General features: G+C 38.3%; 1 protein-coding gene across 1 annotated transcript; it reads left to right on the top strand.

Annotated features, from left to right (window-relative positions):
- Window positions 1-577: 577 nt before the first annotated feature.
- Window positions 578-1,663, top strand: LOC130473133 (4-galactosyl-N-acetylglucosaminide 3-alpha-L-fucosyltransferase FUT6-like). The gene has a single exon (XM_056844662.1). The coding sequence runs from the start codon at window positions 578-580 to the stop codon at window positions 1,661-1,663; it is 1,086 nt and encodes a 361-aa protein (XP_056700640.1).
- The last annotated feature ends 11,920 nt before the right edge of the window (window positions 1,664-13,583 follow it).

Here is a 13,583-nt window from a genome sequence, read left to right as displayed (position 1 = left end):
CTTTGGAAACACCTGTGCTATGTGACACTGATTCCACATTCGGCACCCCTGGCATGAGACAGGTTTCCTACTCAAGAAATTAAGCAAGTACCCATATAAGTGGTTTCCAGTTGGAAGAGGGAGGTTTTGAGTCTTACCTATTGCAGTTAAGTTGGCTGAATTATAGAAATCCAGCCAAGGTAAATGTCAGGCCTGGTACCCAGCGGCTAAGCCAGGTGGTGTTTCAAGGTCGAACTGTTGTTCAGCTCTGGTTTTATTTTGTCCTGCTCTTCCTTGGGAACAAGTGTTATCAGTGGGTTGCCATAGCAACCAGTAGTCATCCAGAAAGTTCACTTTCACCTTTATATCTCCTGTACCCTTAGTGCTTCCCCCATTAGTATCCTTGCCAATTTCCAAATCAATTTCTGTAACTCACTGTATATTTCTTAATAAATCAACTTTCTATGGAAGATCTGCCTAGAGGTCGATTTGTGGGATTTGTCTGGTGAGCCCAGAGCTGACAGTAAACTATTTCTGTTATGTGAGCAAACACCATCATTCTCCCTTTACCCTCTCTCGTTTTTCCCCAGACCCACACATGGATTTCAAGGAACAGACCAAAACATCAAGTTGCCAGAAACTACTGCCCTTTCTGTTCTTCCAGCTGATACTCAGCATGGTGATTTTTGCTTATATCCGAACTGTACAGCACACAGACTCTCTCACCATTTCTCCTGCACTAGAACCATGGCAACAACTTGAAATGGCCACCCCTATTGTCAAGGGACCCCCAGAGATCACCATCCTGCTATGGACTTGGCCCTTTGGTCAACGATTTCCCCTTCCAAAATGCTCCTCGTTATTTAACATTCCAGACTGCCACTTCACCGCTGACCGAAGCTGGCACAACAAGGCCGACGCGGTTGTCGTACACCACAGAGATGTATGTTACTCCAATTCACTCCCCCGCAATCCAAGACCGCCTTCCCAACGCTGGATCTGGTTTAATTTGGAGTCTCCGAGCAACTCCCCCAATCTGGGCTTCATGGATAACTACTTCAATCTTACTATGTCATACCGGAGAGACTCCGACATCTTCACTCCTTACGGGTGGCTGGAAGCCCTCCATCACCCACAGAACATCACCATTCCACCCAAGTCTAAGCTAGTGGCATGGGTTGTCAGCAACTGGAACCCGAGCTCCCGCCGTCTAAAATACTATCAGGAGCTGAAAAAGTACATACAGGTTGATGTTTATGGACGGCAACACTTGCCTCTCCCTCAGGACAAACACTTTCCCACTTTAACCCAGTACAAATTCTACCTATCCTTTGAGAACTCCATCCATGAAGACTACATCACCGAGAAAGTCTGGAAGAACGCCTTTCTCTCCATGGCCGTTCCCGTCGTCTGTGGCCCGCCACGGAAGAACTATGAGGAATTTTTGCCCCCTGACTCCTTTATCCACATCGAAGATTTCCCCTCTGCACAGGAACTGGCTCACTTTTTACACGAACTGGACAAAGATGACGTGAGGTACCAAAATTACTTCCGTTGGCGGTCACGGTTGGAACCCCTTGGAACAACGAGTTGGGCCACTCACTACTGCAAAGCATGCCGAGCGTTACAAGAAACCCCCGTTCAGTACAAGACTGTGCCAGAACTGAGCAAGTGGTTCAAATGAGGTGAAGATTGCCCATCCTTTTGGATCAGCTACCCTGCAGGTTAACCAGCTGTCTTCTCTGGGATCCGTTGGGTATTGAGAACAAGAAGAACTCACTTCTTAACCAAATTTTTAAGGACTAACAGAACATAAGAACATAATTTAAGCCCCGCTGGATCAGACCAAGGCCCATCATGTCCAGCAACCTTTTCACACTGTGGCCAACCAGGAGCCTCTAGGAAGCCCACAAGCAAGACGACTGCAGCAGCATTATCCTGCTTGTGTTCCACAGCACTGAACATAATAGGCATGCTCCTCTGATCCTGGAAAGAATTGGAATGCATCCTGTCTAGCATCCATTTTTACTAATAGCCACGAATAGCCCTCTCCTCCATGAACATGTCCACTCCCCTCTTCAAGCCTTCCAAGTTGGCCGCCATCACCACATCCTGGGGCAGTGAGTTCCACAATTTCACTATGTGTTGTGTGAAGAAATACTTCCTTTTATTTGTTTTGAATCTCTCACCCTCCAGCTTCAGCAGATGACCTCGCTTTCTAGTATGATGAAAGAGGGAGAAAGCATCTTCCTGTCCACTCTCTCCATACCGTGCATAATTTGATAGACCTTATAGAATTGTTAATGGAAGATGAAATGGGGGCTTGGTGAGAGGCAAGGTTGTCAACAAGACGTCTTGACGTCTTCCCAACCTGGCTTTTTGTGGGAGCTCCCCCATGAGACTCTGTTCAGGTCCATTCACAACAGTTGCGTTGTTCGATATCTATTGCTACTCTTTATACAACGAGAAGGGAATGGTCTAGCAGCAGAGGTTCCCAAACTTATTTGGCCTACTGCCCCCTTTTCAGAAAAAAATTACTCGGTGCCCCCCTGGAAATCTACCTTCTTTAAGCAAACAAACAGAAAGATGCAGTGACAAATTTGCGTTCATTTATGTATCTATATTTCTACCTATGTCCTACAACATAGTAAAGAAAGATGTTGTAAATAAGACACCTTGAAGCTTGAAATTGTAAAATTATTTGTTAAAATCAACCATAGTAACATTTGCATTACACACAGAAAATCAAGGTTACGAAGGATAATATTAAAATAAAAGTCACAAATAACATTAAAAATAATCCTAATGAGAAGGATGAACCTGGTGCTCTGCCATCAATTTATTAAAGTTCGGCTCTATTTTTGTCAGCAGCATTCTTATATCCCAGTGATTAGCTATTTGCAGTCGGTTTCTTTTTTTAGTTAACAGATTTGTGACCGCATTGTACCCATGTTCCATTAATTATGACGAAGGAAATGCATTTAAACACTTCTGTGCTATATCCCATAACCCAGGATAAAGTGTAGGTATCTGCTTTTGCAACCATAATCCGTAAAGATCGAAGGTATCGAATATGAATTAATTTTTTTTAATACTTATTGCCCTTGCACTATTGTTAACTGCTTGTCACACAATTCAGAAACAATCTAAATTAGTGTCGAAGGCTTTCACGGTCAGAGTTCATCGGTTCTTGTAGGCTATCTGGGCTGTGTGACCTTGGTCTTGGTATTTTCTTTCCTGACGTTTCGCCAGCAGCTGTGGCAGGTATCTTCAGAGGAGTAACACTGAAGGACAGTGTCTCTCAGTGTCAAGTGTGTAGGAAGAGTAATATATAGTCAAAAGGAAAGAAACGTCAGGAAAGAAAATACCAAGACCACGGTCACACAGCCCGGTTAGCCTACAAGAACCGAATCTAAATTAGATTTCATATATGTTGCCTATTTATAGTATTGCATTGTAAATAAGTCATTACATGCACATATTTCTGCTGATGCATGCTGGACTTCCTAACAATGTGCGGCCCGCTTGCCTGCCAACACTTGCTTGTTAAGACCTGTCGGCGAACTTGACCACTGATCAGTGGCGGTTCTACATTTTTGGGGCTTTGAAGCTTGAACTGTAATGGGGGGCCCTTTGCAACCAGCAACAATAGGGCAACATCCAACAAGGTCCAAAGGGCCTTGCAAGAACCTTGAGGCCCAAATGATGGAGAACAGGGTGGTGGGGTGGAGTCCTTGAAAATGGGCTATACAGTGAGCCCCTTCCCACCAACAACAAAGTCTGGGTAACTGCTGTTATATTCTTCATTGGGGTTGTTCTATGGCAGATCACCACAACTTTTTAATAAATTAACTACTGAAGCTCAGATTTTGATTAAAATTGCTGTACTGGGTTATCTCACATGTCAGTCACTAGTGTGAATAAAAAATGTAGAAGCAAAATAATAGTTATATAAAAACTCAATAATGGCACTGAGGAGGACCAAAGATGCCATGAGGAAGAAAGACTCAGGTCAACCATTGTAAAGGCATTATCTTCAACATGACCCACATGAATACTTATGTTGAACTGTCTACAAAACATTCTACCACTAGAAATTCAGTAAATGAGAAATAATCCAGGCCTGCCTCTTCGAAAAAAGTCAATTGAATAAGCAAAATATTTAAACAATTATGCTAGAAAACAGAAATATCTTGGTAAATATAGGAACCGAAGCAGTAGTTGCTAGTTAACGAACCCAGTAGAAATAGACACATAAAAATATCATCCGCGCTAACTGTCGACCAAGCTTATAAGCACACCTTGACCTAAACACTAGCAAAGATAATAAAAAACTTACCAAAAACGAAGAAAAAGAAAATTGGGAGGAATGAAAGCCACACTGACCAACATCACTGCATGGAGAAAAGTATTGGTTCATTCTCTAAAAGTGTGCAGTTGTCCTCAACAGGGGGCCAGTACTTTTTCGGCCTTGGCCCCAGCCTGATGGAATGCTCTTCTGAGTGACATCAGGGTCCTGTGGGACCTTCAGAAGTTCTGCAGGGCCTGTAAAACAGAGCTATTCCACCAGGCCTACAATTGAGAGCAACCCTAGGTTGTCATCATTACTGGCTTCCCTCCCCCTTGGGACTTCTGATATAAGGATTTGGCTGCTTGGCCAGGCCTCCAACGGCCCTGTAATTATTACTTATGAATTTTATATATATATGATTTTATTATGATTGTTAACTGCTGTCAGGTAAGGGAGAGGAATGGGATCTTCAGTAGCTGCCACCACTCTGATGTGGGCCTAACTCAAGAGGGCCCAGAGCAAATAAAAAATTTGCAACAACAATATGAGATCTTATTAACTATGAATATAGAAAGAAAAATACTGTATAATAGACAAAGATTTTTCGAACATTCAAATAAACCAGGTAAATTGTTAGCATGGCAACTTAAATGTAAAGAGAGGAAGATACCAATACTCAAAATAAGGAAGGATGGTAAAGTTTTATCAGACAAACAAAAAATTACAGAAACTTTTATAGATTATTATTCTAATCTTTATACACAAGGAATAGTTTCAGAAAAAGAAATAGAAAAATATTTAACACAATTTGAATGGGATAAAATATCACAGGAACATAAAGAATTGCTAGATGCTGAAATAACACTGGAGGAATTAAAATTAGTAATAAATAAAAGTAAATTAAACAAAGCACCAGGAGAAGATGGATTTACAGCTTTTTACTATAAAACCTTTGCGGATCAACTTTCACCATATTTATTAAGAGTGATGAATAACTGTATACAGGGAGGATCTATTCCAAATACCTGGAAAAAAGCAAACATAGTTTTAATTCCTAAACCAAATTCTGATTTAATGGAAATTAAAAATTATAGGCCAATATCACTATTAAATAATGATTATAAACTCTTTGTAATGATCCTAGCAAACAGATTGAAGAAAGTATTAAATATTATTATACATGAAGATCAAGCAGGATTCCTTCCAGGGAGGTTGATCAGTCAAAATGTTAGAGTAGTGTTAGATCTTTTAGAATTTGCAGAATTTGATACTACACCTTTTGCAATGATATTTTTAGATGCAGAAAAAGCGTTTGACAATGTAAATTGGAAATTTATGAGGAAAGTGTTAGAATATATGGGTTTTGGTGAAAAATTTCAAAAGGTTATTGGAAATATTTACACTTGTCAAACTGCTAGGTTATTAATTAATGGGGAATTATCCTCACAATTTGAAATACAAAAGGGCACCAGACAAGGCTGCCCTCTTTCACCTTTGTTGTTTATTAATATATTAGAAGTTTTGATGAGAAAAATTAGAAATAATGTAGAGATAGTAGGTTATAAAATAGGGAGAAATCATTATAAGGTTAAGGCATACGCAGATGATTTAGTGTGTTTTTTAATTGATCCTATTACTCAGATTGTTGAATGGAGTAAGATGATTGAGGTTTATGGAAAGCTTGCAGGTTTTAAAATAAATAAAAATAAAACCAAAATATTGGTTAAAAATATCGCACCCTTGCAGCAGCAAGAATTAGTGGGAATTACAGGATTTGCTATAGAGCATAAAGTAAAATATTTGGGAATATGGTTAACTTCTAATAATTTTAATTTATTTAAAAATAATTATGATAAAATATGGCAGCAAATAAATATAGATTTGAAAAATTGGGGGAAAATACCCCTTTCGTTGTGGGGTAGAATATCGATAATTAAAATGATGGTATTACCCAAGATGCTTTTTTTATTTCAAAATTTACCAATCATTAAAGGATTTAAAATTTTTAAAATTTGGAAAAAGGATATTTTAAAATTCTTGTGGCGAAAAGGAAAATATAGAATAGCCTATAAAAATTTGATTCAATTAAGAGAAACAGGAGGACTAGGGTTACCAGATTTGCAACAATATTATGAGGCTTCCTGTATTCTCTGGTTAAAAACTTGGATTAAGTTAGAAAATTATAAACTATTAGAGTTAGAAGGGTATAATCTTCGTTATGGTTGGCATGCATATTTATGGTATAATTAGGAAAAGATAAATAGGGATTTTAAAATCCATATTATTAGAGCTGGGTTATTTCAAATTTGGACAAAATATAAGAAGATTTTAGAAAATAGGACTCTGGGATGGATTAACCCAACAGAAGCTTATATGAAGAGGGGAATACAGTTAAATTTAGATATAGAGATGTATAGGGATATTATTGAGTGGAAAGAGAATAAATGGGCTTTAAAAAGTAGGGAAGAATTAAATATAAAAGACTGGTTTGTATATTATAAATTACAAGATATTTTCAATAAAGATAATCAACTTGGATTTAATAAAAATAAATCCAAGTTAGAAAAAATATTAGATAAAGGAAATAAGGGAATGATTGGTAGGATGTATAAACTATTGATTACAATTAATTTAGAACAAGAATGAATTAAACCAGTCATGATTAAATGGATGCAGGATTTAGGATTCAATATAGACTTGGATAAATGGGAAAACTTACGGAAGAGGGAATTTAAATTTACAATTACTAATGAAATTAGAGAAAATTTGTATAAAATGTTTTATAGATGGCATATAACCCCAATTATGATATCTAAGATGAATAGTCAGGATAAAGGAATATGCTGGAAATGTGCAAAAGAAAGAGGAACTTATATGCATGTCTGGTGGACGTGAAAAAAAATTAAAAAATTTTGGAAAAAAATAGTGAAAGAAACAAATAATTTGATTAATAGTAAAGTGAAAAGGAAACCATCATTTTGTTTGCTGGGAATTCCTCCAAATAATATTTATGACCGGGATAGGATTATTTGTCAATACAGTTTTGCTGCTGCAAGAATTGTGATAGCTCCTGATCTTCAATGCTAACCTGTCGAGGCATCCCAGGGGATCCAGCCTCCAGACCCTGGTGCTCTTTCCTGCCTCTCCTAGCACGCTTCTTTTGGAGCGCCAGCTAGCTGGGAGAGCTTTAATGACCACCTCTGCTTCTGGCCAATGCAGGCTATAATGACTTTAGCAGGCATGCTTTCTGCAATGGCATGCCAACGTCACGTCCAGTCGAGAATATGACCCCACTTCTGGCTACCTGGAAAGCAAGAGCCCAGAGATGCTCTTGTAAAGACAGCCTCTCTCGACGACTTCCGGGCGGAGACTGAGCTAGCCAGACGCGAGTTCTCTCGCGGATCCCAATTGCTTCTGAGGAGACCCCCCCCAGGCTTGGGGGGAGCGGGCTGAACAGGGGAGATACTCCATGAAGCCCCCCCGGACCATCTCCGGGGCTCCAACTGCCAGCAAAACGCTCTGAGCGTCTGGTGAAGAAGGCAGCAGCTGGGGGTGAGTCTACTGAGACTATGGCGGCCATCCGCTCCACTTTTTCCTCCCCCCCCACCTCCGTTTTTTTTTAAATGAACTTTTTACTATAACCAAAAAACAAACCAATGAACTAAACCATTTCAGAACTTATCCCAATAATAAATCAAGTTAGATTACCGGCTGGAGGGGGTCGCGTCTTGAGCGAAGACAGCTAGACGGGAGAAGAGAGGAGGAGGGGGGGAAAAACTTTCTGCGGCTGAACGTATCGGGCTGGAGGCTGGAGACGGCTGAAAATCTTCCCCTGCGTGACCGTTCCTATAATTTTCCGTGGGTCTCTGCGCGGCTGCCCTGAATCTGTTGGCCCACCCGGGTGCGGGTGGACGGACGGGGCCAGGGCGGGCCGTAGGAGACTGGACAGAGAGGCGGCGGCGGCGGCGGCGCGGCGGCAGCAGCAACAACACCAGCTAAACATCCCGATTCTCCTGTTTTATCTCTGATCCCCCCCTCATAGCAACATCGTTCTAATCGGATCTAGCTCCGCGCCCCAGCATCATTTTTTTTCCTTTCCCTTTTATTTTTATATTTTTTTGCAAGGTTTTGGTTATAAGAAGAAAAATGGCGCCTGACTGGTAAAATTAACTTTCGTTTCTCCTGCTGTGAATCTAATGAACGTTTTGCTGCCCTCCTGTGGACGCTGAATTAATTGCAGTTAACCCTTTATATCCATCTCTACTTAATACAATACAGAGACATTGGTTCTATTTTTCTTACTTGATTTTTACAAATTAATTTTTCCAAAAAAATAATAATTAATTCTGACACAACCATAGCTAAATTTTATGGAAGACAATCAATCAACTACCAGTGATATTTTATATGCTGTTTAATCTTACAATTATTATGTAACATAATTAGCCTTATTTTTAAAACTATATGAATTAATTCTGTGATTTGATTTAATGTATTGAATATAGCAACCCAATGAATTGTTAGACTAAACATATTGGATTTCAGGTTGTGGGGGAGGAGGTGGCTAGATTACTATAATCCTATAACGTGTGTAACAGGAATCGACAACTTTCTAGGCTTTTTTTAATTTACTATGAGGAAGAGATTCACAAGTTTTGCACACCGACAATCCCAGAAGCTGAAAGGTAAACAACAACAAAAATTCTTAGAAGAATTTGTAATCTCAGAAGAAGAAGAACAAGAGGTGGATGTTGCAAAATTTAAACCTACATCAGAGACTACTCAAGGTACAAAAAATAAAAGTCTGGTCATGGCAAAAGAAACTCAAGATTTTTTTTTACGTACACAAGAGATGATATCGGATTTGAAAACTTCTCTACAGAAATCAATACAAGACTCAGAACAAAAGGTTCTCCAAAGTATCTCCAAAGTCGAAGAGAAACTGGAACTCAATTCCCAAGAAATTGTTAGAATTAAACAGAAGCAAGAGGAAATCGAGACATCAGTAACACATCATACCACAGAACTTTTGGAACAATCAAAAATAACTCAAGATCTTTCAACCAAAGTTGACGCTCATGAAGTGAGGCTTAGAGATAAGAACATTAAATTTCGTGGGATTCCTGAACATTTCGGGAAAGAAAGCCTAGAATCTGACATCAGGACACTCCTTCACGACAATTACGATTTTGAAGAAGACGATACTCTCCTGGAATTCTGTTACAGAATAAACTCATTCTATGCCACCAAGTATAAAAAACCAAGAGACATACTGGTGAGGTTCGTCCACAAAAGAACTAGAGATCTACTGTTGAAGACACAAAGAGACGACCCATTGATTTGGGAGGGGAATTCAATACAGATCCTAACCGATCTTCCGGGAAGTGTCCTAACAAAAAGGAAAGAATACAACGATTTGAAGCAAGAATTAGACAAGCGACAAATCAGGTTTCGTTGGCTTATTCCATATTCATTAGAAATTTCCCTGCCGCAAGGGAAAAGGATAATTCACGATCAACTACAAGCCAAAGAATTACTTGAAGAAATAAAAACCCAAGGAGACATAGATCCAAAAGATTCTGAAGACTCCCCAGGAGAAGGCCCTAGCAAATCTCAACCAACTCAGAAGGGAAAAAAAAAACAACCTCTTGAGAAGCGAGAATTAAGGAAAAACAAGAAGGCCTCCGAAGGAGATAAAGCAAATCAAGCAGCTGCTTTATAGAATAGAACTTTAATCCCACTATGAATCATCTCCAGATAATATCATTAAATATTAATGGCCTCAACTCCCCCAACAAAAGAAAAAGAGTCTTTCATAGTTTAAAAAAGCAAAAAAAAGATATTATCTGTCTCCAAGAAACTCATATTAAAAAAAATCATGAAAAAATCATACATACAAATTATCTTGGAACTTCTTATTCGGCATCGGCGAAGGTGAAGAAGAGAGGTCTTGTAACTTACATCAACGAGAAAGTTTTGATGGTAAAAACCCACATAGCAGACCCCGACGGACGTTACCAGATTTTAACTCTTTTTGGACCAGATGGAGTTTGTTTCACAATAGCACATATCTACGCTCCGAACACCGCTAAAGAAACCTTTTATGAAACACTGTTTAAGAATCTCGCTGAACACCATCAAGGAGAAATTATAATGATAGGAGATTTCAACGCAATTGTGAATCCTACGATTGACAAGACCCACAGTAGCACATCCGGGAAGTTTCCGAAGAGTGTTTTTAAATTCATGAAAGAATTTGATCTAATTGATATATGGAGAATGAAAAATCCGAAAACAAGAGATTACACTTTCTACTCAAATCGCCACAAATCACACTCAAGAATTGATATGTGTTGGACCTCTAGATCAATGACAACAAGTGTGGAGAAGATACTTATTGCACCCAGGATATTGTCAGATCATAACCCAATTGAATTGACTTTAACAAGAGGTAAAATAGGGATTAGAAGATGGCGGTTGAACGACCAATTACTTCGGAACAAAAATATACTCGAACAATGTAAACGTGATTTGAAAGAATTTTTTATTTTCAATAAAACAGAAGACATGTCTGATCTTGTTATATGGGATGCTAGCAAAGCTTTTGTAAGAGGGAAAATGATAGCCCTGAATTCTAAGGAAAAAAAAGAAAGACAGAAGAAATTTAAAGAATTACAAGACCAATTAAGAAGACTGGAAAAGAAAGCTCAACTCAAACCAGATAAAACCATTTTACATGACATTAAGATGACCAAGCATCAAATAGAGCTGATAGAAACAGAAGAAATTAGAATAAAAGTTAAATATGCCAAGCAAAGGATTTTTGAAAGAGCAAATAAGCCTGGCCGTTTTTTAGCTAACCAACTCCGACAACAAGAGAAGAAAAGGAAGATAACTGGAGCTAAAGCCGACGGGATAACTTATAACAAACAAGAGGAAATTGAAAAAATATTTTTGGAATATTATAAGCAACTTTATTTGAAGGACGAATTGCCAGAACAAGGACTCTTAACTTATTTACATCATGCACAACTACCCAAACTTACATTAGACGAACAAGAGATACTTAACCAGAAGATAACAACTCAAGAAATTGTAGATGCTATTAATAACTTAAAAATAGATAAAGCACCTGGACCTGATGGCTTAACACCACAATACTACAAACTGCTAGAACAGCAACTAACCCTGGCCCTACTTTCTCTTTACAACGAGGTAATCGAACACGGTAAGATTCCTTTATCATGGCAAGAAGCACATATTTCATTAATCCCGAAAGAAGCTGCGGATCAGTGTTATCCTCAGGCATACAGACCAATATCATTACTGAACATTGATTACAAAATCTTCGTTTCCATAATTACCAAAAGATTTCAAAAATATATCGGAAACTTGGTACATCCAGACCAAACAGGTTTTATCCCCAAAAGACTCATGAGAGATAATGTGAGACTGGTTCTCAGTGCAATAAAATATGCAAAGACAAAATCAATAAAAACAGCAATGATATTTTTGGACGCAGAAAAAGCTTTTGACAATGTCTCCTGGCACTTTATTGACAAAACATTACAACAAATGAACAGCGGAGAAACTATACTTAGAGTCTTCAATTCGATATATTCCGCGCAAAAGGCTCGTCTTTTGATTAACGGTCAGCTGTCTACAGAATTTGACATTGCAAAAGGAACCAGACAAGGCTGTCCTCTTTCTCCATTCTTATTCGACTTATCACTGGAGGTCTTTTCTAATTATATAAGAAATGATCCCAATATCAAAGGATTAACAATAGGTAATGAAGAACATAAAATTAAAAGTTACGCAGATGATGTCGTCTTAATTTGCCAAAATCCTGAACAAACATTCCCGTATGTCTACAATCATCTTTCCGAATATGCAAAATATTCTGGGTATAGACTTAACAAAACAAAAACGAAAATTTTGACTTTTAACTTAACAGCAGATGAAGACAAACATATTGAAGACATTACCGGATGTCGAATTGCTAAAGGACCAGTAAAATATCTAGGTGTCAACATATCCTCACAAAATAACACACTTTTAAGGCTAAACTACTTAAAAATCTGGGGTGAAATAGAAAGAGATTTGAGTCTATGGTCAAAGATGAACATCTCATGGTTAGGAAGGATATCGACGATAAAGATGAATGTTCTTCCAAGACTAAATTTTTTATTTCAATTTTTGCCGATTGACATTCCTGAAAGATTATTAGAAAACTGGCAAAAACAAATCAACCAATTTGTATGGAACGGGAAAAAACCAAGAGTAAGATTTAAAGTCCTTCAAGATGAGAAGAAAAGAGGAGGGTTAGCAATGCCCAACTTCAAACTATATTACCATGCAGCCTGTCTATCCTGGATAACAGAATGGATAAAACAACCTAAAAGTCGGCATGTCGACCTAGAACGGGCAGATTTGGGACAAGGTTTCCACAAAGTTCTGTGGGACTCAAAATCAAAAGTTCAAAAAGACAAAATCCAAGAAGATTGCGATGTTAAATTGGCGTTACTGAAAGTCTGGAAAAGATACAAAAAGAGAATAAGCCCGTCTCCTCCTTCCATAATGTCACCAACTGAAGCCTACCACGACAATGTTAAACTAAAACCGGGCGTTCATTTTATCTACAGAGACATGATAGAGCCCACGGGAGAAATCAAAAATATGATTAAACTACAAGAAAAATTTCAAAAGTTGAATTGGTTAACTTTTCTGCAACTGAGGTCCAACTTGCAAAAAGATTGTTCATATCCACATCCATTTCGTGAACTAACTGAATTTGAGCAGCTAATATCCAAAAATGACTCACATATATTAGGAAAAATATATAAGCTCCTCTTGAAATATGACACAGAAGAAGAACAAGTGAAGACAAACATGATAAAATGGATGCAAAATTTCGGAGAAATGATTAATACGGACTCCTGGGAAAAACTCTGTTCTTCTGAATTGAAATACACAGTCTCTCAAGAAGTGAAAGAAAACTGGTATAAGACCTTCTATAGATGGTATCTGACTCCAAATATGCTTTCTCAGATGGCAACTCCTGGGAAAAAGGGTGCATGTTGGAAATGTCAAGAATCTGACGGTTCCTATTTCCATGTTTGGTGGACCTGCCCTAAGTTACAAACATATTGGAAAAGAGTTCATCGTGAATTACAACGGATGTTAGATACCAAATTTAAACTCGACCCAAAATTTTATCTACTAAGTATAGTACCGTCAAGCTTACCTCAAAAACAACATGACGTTTTCAAATATGCCACAACAGCTGCTAGAATAATCTTGGCAAGGACTT

The sequence above is a fragment of the Euleptes europaea genome, chromosome 2 (genome assembly GCF_029931775.1).
Source record: "Euleptes europaea isolate rEulEur1 chromosome 2, rEulEur1.hap1, whole genome shotgun sequence".
Lineage (NCBI taxonomy): Eukaryota > Metazoa > Chordata > Lepidosauria > Squamata > Sphaerodactylidae > Euleptes > Euleptes europaea.
This window is presented reverse-complemented; position numbering and strand designations above follow the sequence as displayed.

Excerpts from the sequence above, each read along its gene's own strand:
- LOC130473133 (XM_056844662.1), top strand. The coding sequence starts at position 578 with ATGGATTTCAAGGAACAGACCAAAACATCAAGTTGCCAGAAACTACTG.